This window comes from Centroberyx affinis, unplaced genomic scaffold (assembly GCF_046629955.1).
Source record: "Centroberyx affinis isolate AG114_WGS23_722 - 3 ecotype Tasmania unplaced genomic scaffold, CSIRO-AGI_Caff_v1 ptg000084l_1, whole genome shotgun sequence".
In the NCBI taxonomy this organism is placed as follows: Eukaryota; Metazoa; Chordata; class Actinopteri; order Beryciformes; family Berycidae; genus Centroberyx; species Centroberyx affinis.
The window spans coordinates 40,001-55,711 of NW_027278792.1; the positions used below are offsets into that span (position 1 = coordinate 40,001).

A 15,711-nucleotide genomic window follows, 5' to 3' on the forward strand; every position below is an offset into this window, starting at 1 on the left:
CCCCCTTTCCCATCTTTATTATCCAGGCATCTACACTGTGCACTATCAAAATACACATGGGAATACCTTTTCTGTATGGATCTGGATCTGGATCTATGCTAGAGATTGAAAGAGCAGACGGTGCAAAATGTTTAGGTGTCTGGATAGTCTCGGTGTAGCGGTCAATAATCACTTAAAGCAGATCAGCCGATCAGGAGAGCTGGGAAGATCTCTATGTTCCTTCAGCCTGGAGGAAGACTCATTAACCTGTCTACGTGTGAAACTGTGTGTGTGCATGTGTGTATATGTGTGTGTGCGTGTGCGTGTGTGTGCGTGTGCGTGTATGTGTGTGTCAGACACTCTGTAACCAGCTAAAGAACATCGACAGGTCAGGACACAAGGTCTAAACTCTGAACTTCTTTGTATGAACTGTTGGAAACTGCAGTAATTGTGATCTTGAAATTTTTTTTTTTTACACATATTTTGATTTTTTTTAGAAGTCTGCAACTAATCAACACAACAAGACTCTTGATATCTTGTGGTCAAGTTCTCTGATGTTGCTGCTAAAAGCGCTTTCCAAGCTCCTTTTGGAGATTACTGTATTTATACTTGACAAAAAACTAGGGAAAAATAGACTATACACTACTACGTGAAAAATAGAAGCTGAATACTTCACCAGGATGGCAAAGACACTATGAAGCAGAACATGACATAGTAATTTATTTGGAGCTGAATAAATTTATAGTCTATCCAACAAATCCAACGACACAAGCAGTACCAAGAACGCAGTGTAACCCCACCTCCTAACCCCCTCGACTCCCTCGTCTACCATAAGCCAGGAAACTGTATTGTGTGTGTCCTGCAAGACCCGTTCATCTATTCATCGTTTTGTTCTTCTGCTTTAATTAACTCCTGATATTGTTTGATATTGTATTTAGAAAACATTTTGTGGCGAAACGACTGAAAATGTGTCATGAAATATCAAAAAAATGCATAAGGGATAGGGAAAACTAACCAAAATTTAGAAGAATTGCTGACTAGTCAGCTTGTTGGAGATATTAGATCTGCAAAGGACGGTGATGAACTGTAACCTTTACTCTTAAGGGCAGTTTATAGTACAGCGATTTATGATCCTCACCACCGGCGATGATCATATTCTATCATCAGTCGCAATGACATGTAGTTTATACTTCCAGCGACAGGCGATCTGTCATCGTTGCGATGGTCGTTGCGTCCTTCGCTGAGACTTAAATTGGATTGAACTTTGACCCCATCGCTGGCTCAGTTGTCATGACAACATTATGGAACTCTCTTATCCTAACGTCGATTAATTCTCTGAGCACAAATTAAGCTCTGGAAGACAGAGCTGTTGATTGATACACTAAGGAGACAATTTATGCTATTTATCTAGACCTGGATAAAGACAATAGATTTACTTGAATGAAACTTCTTATTTAAAAAGAAAGAGTGAAAAATAACATTGCAAAAGCAGTTACATAACATGTAGGTACATAAGGCTATTCTGCAGACTGGTTTACAAACTGTATTATTATTATTTTCCTTTCAAATGGTTAAATTTTCAATTAGTGCAATTAAGAAAATATATTTCATTACATGGCGTTATTAAAAGCAGACTGCAGCAGCTGGTTGGAGGCGGTGGAGTCTGTAGGCTCCGACTCGCTTTCAGAACGGACACAACAATAAACTTCACAACCTGGGAATATTTGCATTACTTTGAACTGATGGAAGAAAAGGGTAAGAACATTATTGTTACCTGTTACATCTGAAAACTGAAAGCACTTGCCAATGTGTTGTGAGCGCTATCCGCTGTTTATTTTTTAGACCAGACATGATTAATCAAGGCTGCGTGTGTTCATACTAGTTTACCATAAAGACGATCAGACCCCGAATAAATGAAAGCTGCTTGTTAAGTAGATAACAGATAAGTAACAGCAGTGTACTCGGTGATGATTTCTATAGCCTACAAGTGAGAACATCACCAGAAGACATAAAAGTTGTTACGTTTTTAAGCAGGTAACTTGAAAGCACTCGACTGAGTTACTTTTAATAAAGACTAACTTAGTAAAGTAACTAGTTGCTATTTAGAATTATAGTAACAAAGTAAAGTAACTAGATGAGAGCAAATGACCGAACCTCTGCGATGCGTTCTATAATCGCTCTAGTGTTTATACTTTTTATGAGCAACAGCGTTCAAAATCAAAGTTGAGCAATGATGGAACATTGGTGACTTTGTAGCGATGTCCATCGGCCGATCATAATTCGTTGTACTATAAACTGCCCTGTAGGCCCATCATACGCCAAAAAAGTGACTGTAACTGTTCCAACTGTTCCCATCAGAAGCCAATGGCTGCAGAACTGAATCTGTGGATCCAGTTGGCGGACAGTGTGACCCAAATACAGGAGAGGTCCAGATATCAAAGAAACCGAATCCTGGGGATGAGCTATCGGGAAAAGGGGGTCAGATGACGTAGTGGATTTGAAGTCCTTATTGCTTTTAGTCAAGTCATAAAAACATGAGGATGTGTGTGTGCGTGTGTGTGTGTGTGTGTGTGTGTGTGTGTGTGTGTGTGTGTGTGTGTGTGTGTGTGTGTGAGCGCATATGCATGCACACAGATATAGATACACAGGGCTAGATTTCCATTCCAATCACATATTTTGAGATCAGCAGTGAACTGTAACTAAGCGTCTATTTTTGATTTGTGTTAGCCTGTAATCATGTTAGCTATGTTGAATTTTAGATATTTGTTCTCCACTTTCAACTGGCTGTGAAAAGATGAGTCTTAATGTGTTAAAAAGTTAACAGTCAATAAAAGAGGCTGGTAGCACCGCAAGTGAATAATATTTGCTGTCCAAATACCCGGATGTCATATGTGCATCTATGAGACACAAGTAAACAAAATTTCAAATGCACAATGTTATCTATTAATCTTAGATATGGTAACTGTGCAGCTTGTGGTTTAACTTTGTTGACATGGTATTTCCTGGTATCTCCCACAATTGACATTGTGGGAGGGTGCGTGTGTGTGAGCGTGCATGGCTGTTTGTCTGTGTGTGTGTGTGTCTCACCTGGCTGCGGGGCCGTCGTCGGGGTGTGTGTGTTGCGGTGAGTCGGAGGAGGCGGGGCCCTCTTCCCCGTCCTGAGGCAGCTCCTCACACTCTGCCTCACACTTGTCATCATCCAACAGCTCTGTGATCTAGAGGCAGAGAGGCGACAGCAAAGGTTAGCACCAAAAATATTATACATTAATAAAGTTGCCAAAGCATGTGAAGACATGATGTATTGCTCATATTGTTCATAGTTTTTCCTCAAAGATTTTCTTGGGCTAACCTGAGCTTTTTGATGGGATGGTATGTTTGGTTTTCATCTCCAAAATTTTATTTCATACTGGAAGGCCTGATTTGTGCTAAAACTGGTCAATAATGTGCAACCAATTTAATATCACTTTATCTAACTTTCCACTTCAAACTCACAGAAAAAACACATTCCCATCTCATCCTCTCTTGTACAGTTGTTTTTGGAGAGAAAAAAAGGCAGCAAACTCTCTGCAATTACTCGCACGCCATCTATAAAAATAGGGTTTGTTTGTTAAAAAAAAACAAGCTTTTTATAAGCTTCGGATTTGGAGCAAATTTTAAAACTTTAAAGCACTTATTCACACTGATATTTAATGGCCTTAAGAGAGGAGCTGACCAGTGAGGAGGATAATATTTCCTCCTCCAGGGCTTCTGTTCTCCGAGTTAGCAAGAGTGAGATGACGTTGACACAACCTAAAGTTGAACATCACATTTACTTTACTAATTTGGAACCAAAGTCGCCTTTCCCTACGAATTTCAGAGATCAGTGTACTCTGAGAAAGTCTTCGAGAAAAATTAAGACGTGGGATGTTGATTTTGATCTTCTAAATTTGTGAGGAATGACTTCATTGTGGGCTAAATCTTAACAAAATCCCTTTACCGTGCGATGTCACTCCCTAAAGCTGATTTATGACCATTTCCCTCATCATTATTATCTAGTTTGTTATTTCTAAGTGTCCCTCCTATTGGAGATTAACTGTCCAGTACAGAAATGACCAGAGAGGATAATATTTCTGGCTAGGGGACTTCTGTTCCCTGAATTAGTGACTGAAGGAAGGTGTTGACAGTATGTGTGTGTATGTGTGTGTGTGCATATGTGTGTGTGCATATGTGTGTCTGCATATGTGTGTGTGGGTGTGTGTGCATGTGTGTGTGTGTGTTAGGCAAGAGACAAGACATTCATACAGTTTGTTCCAGAGGACATCTAAATATAGATGAAGCTAATGAGTAACACATTAACACGACAGATATACCGGTTAGCAGCAAGATAAATACATAGATAAGATAAATAGCATTTTCTGAGAAGGACAGATAGAGGCAGTGTGGGGAGGGGGCAGATAGAGGAGAGGGAGGGGAAAGAGGGATGGAGAGAGAGAGAGAAGGGAGGGAGGAGAGATAGAGGAGTGGGAGGGATGGAGGTTTAAAGGCAGAGGTAGAGGGAATGGAAGGAAGAAGGTGATGAATCTGAGAGTGAGGGATTGAGGGAGTGAGAGAGAGAGAAAGAGAGAGGGGAGGTAGGTGGTGGAAAGAAGGAGGGAGGGGGGAGAAGTATATAGATAGAAATAACTCATCATGTTGCTCTCAGCATGTGAACAAGACACAAACAGAATTCCTTCTCATCATACCGAGCTAGTTAACCAAGGGAGACTCTAAAGCTGCTTTCTTTCTTTCTTGAAGTAATATGTGACATTTTCTTATAAATAAATGTGCATTTTGCTATGCTCTATCGCCAACTGAAAAAACCTATACCCAGTTCATGAAAGCTATTACATTTGCTGTTCTATACACTTGATGTCGAGAACGACTTTCCCAGGAAAAATCACAGTGCACAGGAGGTGATGCGTTTTACGTTTCTGGAGGTTTGTTTGGAATAACTAGAAGAACAGCTATGTTGTTCATGGCTATACAGAAAGAAAAGAAAAGAGCGCCACCTACAGAAACTCAAACTGTATCAACAGAAAATCCAAGGAAAACGACATCACAGTACCGCCCACACCACAGCAATGAACGCTTAGCACCAGAGATGTCACCAATATTTGAACCAGAGAGAGAGGAAAGTCAGGAGAGAGAGAGAGGGGGGGGGGGGGGGCAACAAGGGTCAAAGGTCATGTACCGGATTCGTTCTCATGACATTTCACATACGCAGTTACGCCTTAGGCCACAGAGCCACATGGAAGCTCCATTTCTCTTACTGCGATTTACTTTCTTTTCCTCCGTCTCACGCTGTTTTTATCGTCTCTCCTTTTCCTCTTTCTTCCTCTGCCTTTCTCCTTCACTCTTATCAACACCAACCCCATCTGCTGCTGTCACTGCCCCGTTGCTAGGGCAACATCTCCGTTCCAAGACCACTGATTGGCTGTTGGGGAATTCTTGCATCATCACGTGTGCAGATCTGGGGGGGGGGTGTGTGACTCATACTCTCTCTTTATGTGTGTGTGTGTGTGTGTGCATCTGTGATTAGGTAAAGGATTCATACTCTTCTATTGCCTTAGTCCTATTATATAAATATTGCCTATAACCAGAACCATTAAACATTTCTTAAAGGTTAAATAAGAAGTGACGATGGTGTTATTTATGTTTGTGTGTTTGTGTGCGTCTCTGTGTGTGTGTGTGTGTGTGCATGTGCATGTGTCAGAACTGAAGGGAAAGGAAAGAGATGGTAAAGAATTTCAAATCACCAGAAAATTGAGCATTGGTCAAATGTTAACTGTGCTATGATGTGCATGTTTTGTATATAAAATACTACTAAATATCTTTTGCTATGACTCAAAACCTTCAATGAACTGATCCACTGAAACAGATAGATGGATAGATGATAACCTTCGCCGAGCCGATCCTGACAGACAAGACCGAGGGACAAAACAGCTCGGGGTAAGACCGGGTCACGAAGTTAAACAGAGCAGTGGAACATTCCCAAACTGCTCGAGGCTTATCATAAAGCAACGACTTAGCGTGGATAGAATAGGATAACATCGGACAGAATTAAAATGGATAGAGTGGACACTTCCATTAAGATACACAGAGCTGTGGAACCTTCCAGAAATGTTTATGGCTTATAATAAATCCTAGAATTAAAGAGGACAGAACAAACACTTTCGGTTCTGTGTCATGTTGGCGCAGTAAACCACATTAGATTTTAGTAGGTAGGTATTGTAAGCTACATTCGACATTAGGGCTAATATGGGCAAAATGCCCAAAAAAGAATATTTAATAAAGAAAAATAAAATAAATTAAATTAAAAAATAAATAAAAAATGGTATTCTGGTGCTGAACCCAATTTCTGGCCTATAAATTAAATTGCTCATTGTATTCAAACATAGCAAATGTTAGCAACATCTGTTTTTGTTTCTTGTTAGCTGAAAAATCTAAAATATTGAAAAATCAATGTCTATATTCTGTGTTGCAATTTATATCACAATTGAAATATTCAGCAAAATAATGACAACATGATTATTTGTCAATATTGTGCAGCCCTATTAGACATACAAAACTGAATGACAAATCCCTAAGCTTAGTGGGAATTATTGACATACAATAGTCTCCCTTTGTCATCATCCACATCAGTGGTTTTCAACCCTGCTGAGCACTGCTGGTTTCTATCCTACCAGCTAGTTAATTATATTCACCGGGCGTCCCAGGTGTAAATCAGTCGCTGATTAGATGGAAACCAGCAGGACTCTGGGTCTCAGAGACCAGGACTGAAAACCACTGATCTACATTATATTCATTCACTCAAGGCTATTCACCAGTAATGTAGACTGACTGATACCATGAATATAACCTTGAATTACACGACAGCTACCAAGAGCATATTCATTCTATCAAGGCCACTTATCAGTAATATGGAAAAATGACCCTGGATATCACCTTGAATATAAAAGTCCCCTTGCGTGTATTCACTCAAATGAAGGGGGTTGACATAATGAACAATTAGCTTGAATTTATAATTATCCCCTGGACTAAAGGCATTCATTCAAAAGGCCTGAATGGAATAATGACTATAACCGTGGCTGTGCTGAGTAAGTGATCGGAAAGCCTTTGAGGTGATGTAACAATATTAGAGGATAAGAGTTTGTAAATCCCCTGCTGGGATGACCTGGCACGGTCATTCAGAGAGGAAGAAGGGGGGAAGGGGGCCTTGAAAACATTATCCCCCTCTCTAAGTCTGTGGAAAAATTCAGCCACATTAACTAACAAATGACTAAGTTTGAAAAATAAGTCCCTGTGTGCTTTTGTGTTGTGCGTAAGCTGTGCAAGTGTCAATGTGCTGCAAGAGTGTGTCAGTGTGCTTATACATGTGTGTGTGTGAGCGAGCACATCTCTACATGCTTTTGTGTGTGTGTGCGTGTGTGTGTGTGTGTGTGTGTGTCCGGAGTGGGTAGAGTGAGAGGGCAGAGAATGTCAGGAACAGAAGGTCTTGGCCTTGGCCTGGGTTTGAGGTCCTGTCCTGAGTTTCTGGACGCAGTAGGAGAAAACATCGAGCTCTGCTGACGTTATTAGTTTGAATACTGGACAGCTAGTGGGCCGGGAACACAGAACAATGATAAATGACTCACAACTGACGTTACAAGTAGGGCTGCAGCTAGCGATTATTGTCATTATCGAAATCATTTAGTCTAGAAAATGTCAAAAATAATGACAAATGGCCATCACAAGTTACCACAGCCCAAAGTGATTCTTAAGATTGTTTACTTAGTCTGACCAGCAGCCAGAAAACCCCAAAGTATTCATTTATAATGATATGAAAGAGAAAAGCAAGCAAATCTTAGCATTTGTGAAGCTGTATCCAGTAAATGTTTGGTGTTTTTACTTGATAAACAACTAAAATGATTAATGAATTATCATAATTATAATAGATTAATTTTCTGTTGATCGACTAATCGATTAATCTACTGCAGAAACTAATAGTTTCAGCGCTATTTACAAGTCTCAGACCAAGATCAGTGTCTTTCAAGGCTTTTTGTATAGCCGCTCAATTTTGATATCACTTTAGAAAACATCAAAAAAAAATGTCCAACTTCAGTCGTCACTGTTGCAAGAAGAACTGACATTATCTGAAAATAGGAGAGAAAACTAGCTCAAGGTTGTTGTTTTTTTAATGTTTTCTTTCCTTTTACGTTTGGAATAAAAGGTCTCAGCCTTGTGGCCTTGGTCAAGCGGTCCAGTTCTGAGGTTCTGGACAGAATGGGGAAAAACACAGAACAACAAAAAGCCCTGCTGACGCTACCAGTTTGAATGTAAGATCACTGTGGTCAGTAAGTTGGTTAGTAATAGAGAGGGCCAGGCAAACAGCAGCATCAACAGCTTAGTGGTTAGACACACCATCCTGTAACTGGAAGCTCACAGGTTCGACCCTCACACCATTAGTTTTCAGTCATTTTTTTCCCTGCTTGCATTTTTTCAGTATTGTTTTTTTTCCTCAAGGTTTAAAATTACTAAAAAGCACAACTCAGAGCTGGAAGCTGTTGAGCAGATTTTGTGTGGGCTGATCAAGCAAAATTTACCCTTGGTTTTTTTTGCATCACTAACCTACTCTCTTTCAGAGTTTTATTCAATCTGTAGTATGTTTCACTGCAGCGCCTTGGAGAAGGCTTTTGACACAGAGTTTTGGTTCATGGCCAGTTAGTCAGCCAGTCAATTCATCACTGTCAGTCATTTCTGGTGATTAGCCTTTCAAAAATCTAACCACTACCTGCCCCCCTGCTCCTAAACACTTTTAAGAGACAAGGTGTGTCTGGCTGATGGGGGAATTTAGCCACTGAACTGCTGTTACATAATGATATGTCCCAGAATGTTAAGTGGGCCTAAATGACGATGGCTAGTTTGACATAAACACCTGACTGCGAATAAAGAAAAAGGATCAAACCAGACAAATGAGTAAGGTGAATGAAGACATTGAGATGCTAATCAGGGAAAGACAGAATTATCTACTCAAATTCTCACTTTCTCATTACTAAGCCTGTGGGCACTTAAAATGGAGATTGGGTTTTAAACGAGAGGGCACTTAGGAAATGGATAGGCCCCCCCAAAAGACAAAAAAAGCACTGTTTTTCCCCCTTCAAAATAAACATTTTAGTATTCAAGTGGTACAATTTGAGCACTGAAAACAAGCCCTGGGAGTGAAAGTCCCTTGGCAAAAGAAGACTGTTGAAAGTAAAAAATTCTCTTCTCAGCTTGTGTGTGTGTGTGTGTGTGTGTGTGTGTGTGTGTGTGTGTGTGTGTGCGTGTGTGTGTGTGCGTGTGCGTGTGTGTGTGTGTGTGTGTGCATGTGCGTGTGTGTGTGTGTGTGGCTGCGCTGTTTACTTCCAGCAGTACCACTGGAGATGAACCCTCTAGCCTAATGTTCCAGCAGGGAGCGTAAGCTTTGTGATCTAGCACTTATCCTTAGCTCCCCAAGGTGGTATCCACTGATTTGTAGACATTAATATTCTGTCTGACCACTCATAATATGCACCCACAGTAAATACATCAGCTGCATATCTCTAAAAACACCCCATCATCATTGGAAAATCATCAAACTGCTGAAATTCTGTTTCTTTTTATTGTGGGGGTCAGAGGGAATAGAGAAAACAAAACACTGGAGTGCAAACAGATTATTTTTCAGCAGGTGAATTTGAATAAAGCATGGCTTGTCATTGGGTAATTCCAGTTTCACTATTCACTAAACAGAGGCAAATATCAGAGGATTTCTGTAAATCTGAATTACCTTGAATTAATTAGATTGTCCAATGGAAATTAATTAAACTGTCCAGTAGAGGCAAATTTATTGCAATCTTTTGACAACAGAAACACTCCGAGAAAAAAAAGAAAAGGAAAAAGCCTCATTTGTGTGGGACGGCCTAAATATTACAACCTAAATAAGCTTCAATATAAGACAAATTTTCAAACACAATCAGGTTTAGAAAATCAGGAGAAACTCCTAGTTCAGCATTATATTTGCTCAGCAGCATTATTGATGAGTCAGATCACAGACCAATTTTTTCAAAGCTAGCTAGTGTTTCTCGTTCAACAAACTACTTTGGCAGCTTCCAAAATTAAACGGGCTGCTCCACTTGCCATTGTGTGTGTGTGTGTATGTGTGTGTGTGTGTGTGTGTGTGTGTGTGTGTGTGTGTGTGTGTGTGTGTGTGTATGTGTCTGTGTTCACGCCACATGACCCTTGCTGACATATCATATGGTTCCCCTGCCATCCAACTAGGCTGTCACCGTCTCCTCTTAATGACTCCACGGTCTAACTTATATAGGCTATTGCTCAATAGCTTATCACTGTGTCACAGGAGCACAGACGGCTGTACGTTAAGCTATTCCCCACTGCTTAACATTGTGTTCTAGAAATTTGTAACTCTAAAACCTTTGTAGATTATAAATCCTGGCATTCGTAGCATAGCAGAGTTCCAGAAGCACAGTTCTTGCTAAACTTGGTACAGGCGTAGTAGTAGGACACACCTAGATTAACATATTTGCCGCAGTTAGAACCAACAGACCTGTGCAAAATCAGGCTTTCCTTACTAAGGGACTACAGACCTAACTAACTAACTAACTAGACAGACAGACAGACAATTTTGGTGTGTCCAAGATGGTGTTAGATGGTTTCACTAAGAAACACAGGCTTTAGATTCAACCCCATCAATGGCCAAATCAAATCAAGCCTACCAGCCGAGACTTGCTGGTAGGCCAAGCCAAGCCAAACAGTGGCCAAAGACAAAGAGGTGTGACCTTATACAGATGGAACAGTCTGTGCTCACTTTTCACGTTTGCTATACTGGTGTTGCAGTGTTGCTCCACCTCCAGGAGATCCGGTTCAGAAAGTCTTGGAGTTCTAATGCTGGAAGATGCAGAGTTGCCGATGTCTGCGATGGTTACATCTACATCGTCATCTGATCTACAGGATGTGTTCTGCTTGGTTTGCAAGCAGAAACCACAAGAAAATGTGTGCTGAATCAAAACTTTTCGACTTGAAAAAGGGTTAGGGTTGCTGATTTTTGTCATTTTTTTCCTGCTCTGTCCAGGCATCCTGACATTGCAAAACCTTCTTGAAACACTGAATCAAAACAAACACACCCATTGGTATTGTCCTAGCAACAACAAGCCTAGGCCAAGCCTTGCTCCAACCCTGACAGCAATATACCTGACTCCCATTCTGCTGAGCATGAAAAAACAAGCCAAAATCCAGCTTAGCGCAGCTCATCTTTCGATCAATGCCAGCCTCTTTCAGAGTTTCAATTTCTCAACCAAAATGCGGCAAAACTGTGGCCAAATACACCATTACTCAGCGATGTCGTTTCCCGCCTCCCTTTCTCCATCTTCTCTTCTCTGCATCTCCCCTTCTGACTGTCTCATTGTGCGTCTCTCTCTCCATTTCTCTCTCTCTACCTCTCACTATGTCTTTATCTTTCTTTCTGTAGCTTATTTGAGTCATCCCAGCTGAACGCACCACTCCACTGCTTTTAAACAATACTCTTTTGGGGCTGTTACCTGGCTTACCTCTGAGCAGTCTGCCGTGTGAGAGACAGAGAGACTGTGTGTGTGTGTGTGTGTGTGTGTGTGTGTGCGTCTGCGTATGTGTGAGATAATCCCCTCCATGAGGGTCTGTTCCCCTGTGTAAAGGCTGGAGGTGTCAGTTCCACAGTTACATCATCATGACCCCTCTCTCTCTCTCTCTCTCTCGCTCTCTCTCATCCCTCACTCTCTCCCCCTCCTATCCTTTCTTTCTCCCAATCTTTGTCTTTCTCCCTCTCTTCCCTTCGCTCTTTGCCAACTCTCTCCCTCCTTCTGGCTTGCTATCTCTCCCTCTACCTCTCTCCAACCCCCCACTTTCTCGTCCTCTCTCTTATGTAAGACACATGGATCAGTGCACAGATATTTTTTTCTTATTCAGAGATCTTTCTGTTTGCTCTTTCTTCTTTCTCTCTCTCTCTTTCTCCTTGTAATGTTATATTCTCTCTCCTCTGACTGCCCAGCCACAGAAAAAGGAATCAAAGGGAGGCAGAAGGACAGAGGAAGAAAAGGAGAGTTGCATGAAAGGAATTTGTAATGCAGCTCATTGTTGTACTGTGCTCGATTTCAATTCAATTACCTTTCTTCTACAAAGCAAAGCTCTTGTAGGAGAGGTGAGGGAAGTGGAAGATGGATACTATATTGGGGAAAACAAGCACAGATCCTGTACAGACCCACAGCACGTGTGTTCAGTTCAATTCAATTCACTGCACTGAAGCATTACGACACGTTATCGGTTAAATAATTCCACTAACGTCACTTAAATACCAAAGGTAATAACGTTACCTAACGTTAAAGTTTATAGGGCAACGGAAGACGTGGATGTATGTAAATTAACAGCAGAGAGTGGGGCTCAGTGTGGGAGCAATGCTTGGCTAGCGCGCCATGTTTACCGGTTAAATTACCTATTCCACGTTCATCGGTTAAATTACCTATTCCTGCAACGTCACATACCACAGGTAATAATACCACAGGTTACCTACTGTTAAGGTTTGCAGGACAGCAGAAGATGTGGATGTCTGTAAATTGACGGCGAAGAGTGTGGTTCAAAGTGGGATTCAATCTGGCATTATCAGTATGAGACTCAATGTGGCATTCAGCCCATCGGCGAGAGGCCATCTCTTAGTCAAAAATGCCCCCTAGAGGCCATCTCATGAAGCGACATCTCACTAAGCATTACCTGACTGACTGACTGACCTGAATTTGCCTTGTGATGCCCTCGGCTGCATCATGGGAAAAATCTGAATATTAAAATATTATGTGTGAATTACAAAGACTCAAGATCACAAGGCAAGCAAGATTGGAGACACGTTTCCAGCAATAGCACAGTTAAGTCAATTAAGAAAAAAACACTAATAGATACAGATGAAGTAATAACAAAATTAAGTAATGAAATGAAATCAACAGCTGAGAGAGTTATTGAAGAGAAAAATGGTTTCTCTCACTCCTGCCGAGACTTTCACAATGACTGTCTGCAGCCTTTCACTTCATCCTTTAAACGTTATGTTTCATAATGTTCTGCCCTGCTTTATTGGACAATGTACATCGGAAAGTGACAGGGAAGATAGGAGAAAGGGGATGTGCGACATTGACATTAAGTACTTTCAGAATAGTTCTTGTGGCTTCTATGGGTTGTATGTTTCTATGGGTTAATTCACTGGGTTCAGGCCATTGTAAAGTTAAATGTTACCTAAGCCACTCTTGGTACTGTCGATGTAATGGTGTGGCCATATCTCTCAGCAACAGCCTTACTTAGTCTGCCAGTCTTGTTCTGTATGTTCTATGTAGGTGTAGGTCAATGTATAGCAAAACACAGCAAACTGCTGCACTGGACCAATTAACATTACCCTTGAGACAAATGTTTGATAAAAGCTCATTAAACTGGCTTTTGATTAAGTAGTACTTACTGGTTTTGTATGATATTGATTTTCTTCACATTGAACAAACAACTCAAGGGGGCAAAGTCCGCACTCAAAAAGAAGATGTTACGTTTCTTCTTAAAAATATTCAATTTGAGGAAGCGCTTTCTCTCCAGTAATACAATGTAGAGCAATAGCCGGAGGCATTTAACAGCACAGACTACAGCTGAATTGCAAGTTAACTCACTTCCTAGTTCTGCCTGAGATCTTGTCAACCTTAATATTTCCCTCGGCCTGGCTGGAATCACTGTGGTTTTCAGTCTGGTAGATGTTTATGTTCCTAGGCAGGAGATCTAGTCATGAACCACTTCAATGCACCCAAGCCCTCCAAGATTTACAAACCAGTATTACTGGAGTCCAACAATTTAATTTGGCCCGCAAAAGGTTTGGCTACAAGTCCAGACTGAAAGAAGCCTTTCTGACCAGCTTGAAAACCATTGTGTGGTAAACAGTGTGGTAATTCTTGTAATCTCTTTTCATAGTCTGAGGGTTTATTAAACCAACTGCTCATAGTGCCAAGACTCAAAACAAAATGAATGAATTATAACTTTTAAACCCCAATCCAAGGTTATTTTGAGCATATCAAGCATGGGTACATAAAAGTCTCAAAATTGGGAAGTTAGTCACATATTTTTGAGATTCTTCACTCATCTACAAATTCACAGATGGTAATAAGCTCTTTTAGAACAAATTGGCCAACTTTATGCCAGTGTTTTCAGATGCAAACAAATCTTCAAAAAGCTTCAGAGCATTTCAGAATCATATACTATCAGTACAAAACTCTTTCAATTAGCTTGGGAACCGAAAAGTAGCAGTTCCATGTTTCAACAGTCAGCAGCGGGACATTATTTCAATTTACACTGAGGTGAAGGATCGGGTCTTTCACTGGTAAACCTCTTATTACGGCCTATTACGGTCCATTTCCTCATTGGTGCGGAAGGAGTTTTAAGCTGCTTCAAATCAGGCGTGAGTTACCTAAGTATTGCTAACAGTTTAGTGGTGTGCTATAGTTTCAGCTTTTACGTTTAAAAAAAGGACTTACTTAAGCATTACGTCTAGTTAGATAAGGGGATGGAGAGAATATGAAAAGAACAGGGGGGGTACATGACCTAACATAGCATGCCGTTTTATCCAAAGTGCCTTACAGTACCATGAGCGCATATGTTTTCTCTATGGATGGAGCCATAGGGAATTTAACCCCCTAACCCTGTCAGAGTTGGTGCCACACTCTGCTGTCTGAGCTCCACAAAAGAGGAAGACAAAAGGAGACATCGGTTGTTTGTTAATGAGAGAAAAAGACCAAAAAAGAGGAAGAGGAAGAGGATTTTGATGCACTTTGGAATGAAACTTCTCAGCTCTCAGGTCAGGAATGTTGTTAGTGAATTCATGTATTCATAACTGTATTTTTTTGTATTATGTAAGCAAATAGTTTGTGTATTTTGTTTTGTTATTTAATGTATTGTTTTCTTTACTGATATTTTTTGTGTTGTTGTTTTGTACTTTCTTGGTTGGTGAGTGGTTTGTATTTGTGTCTTGTGTGTTGATATATCATCACTTTCCAGGCATTTATTTTACTCACAGTAGTTCTCTAGACTACGGTTATGTGGGGAAAAAAAACAAAGAATAACTACAGAGTCCCAATTGGGTGGTCGGGGTGGGGAAAAAAAAATAAAACAAACTTCACTGATCCCTTAAGGGGAACCATTACAGCGGCAGAGAACAGAGGTGTAGGCTGGAGAAAGTCAGAAAGGTAAAGATTTACCTTAATAAAGGAAAAAAAATAAAGACTGAGCATCGCTATGATGCCAATAAAATATTTTGTCATGATAGCTAAAACAAAATTCACACTATGATCACTATTCACATACTCCTGTGTAAGAGCATATGCATAAAATGTGCAAATATGCTATATTGATAAAGGAGAGGAGATGGGGGGGGGGGGGGGGGGGGGGCTACCTGCTCGTTGATGGAGCTGTAGTCGTTGGTGGTGGAGACGTCGTCGTCCTCCGAGTCAAACAGGCCTTCCTGGTTGTCCAACAGCTCTGCCAGCACCCTGCTCACAGACTCCTGGTCCCGGAGGTCCTCCCCTTCTGTTGATAGACTGGAGATGGAAGAGGAGGGGTGTTGGCTGTGCAGTTTCCCACAGGATGTTAACAAATTAAAGTGGCTGATGAAACTCACATCTGTGTGTGCCTGTGTGTGTCTTTGCATGTGTTCCTCCA

At 40.9% G+C, this 15,711-nt stretch overlaps 1 protein-coding gene across 1 annotated transcript in view; it reads right to left on the reverse strand.

Moving 5' to 3' along the window:
* LOC139646214 (protein FAM13B-like) overlaps positions 1-15,617 on the reverse strand; it is a gene marked incomplete at its 5' end in the record, with an annotated part of 53,833 nt that extends 38,216 nt beyond the window's left edge. The window contains 2 exons of the mRNA XM_071522161.1: positions 3,067-3,194; positions 15,446-15,617. Of these exons, the coding sequence (XP_071378262.1) occupies positions 3,067-3,194; positions 15,446-15,617 (300 nt within the window). The remainder of the gene's footprint in view (positions 1-3,066; positions 3,195-15,445) is intronic.
* Between the last annotated feature and the right edge of the window lie 94 nt (positions 15,618-15,711).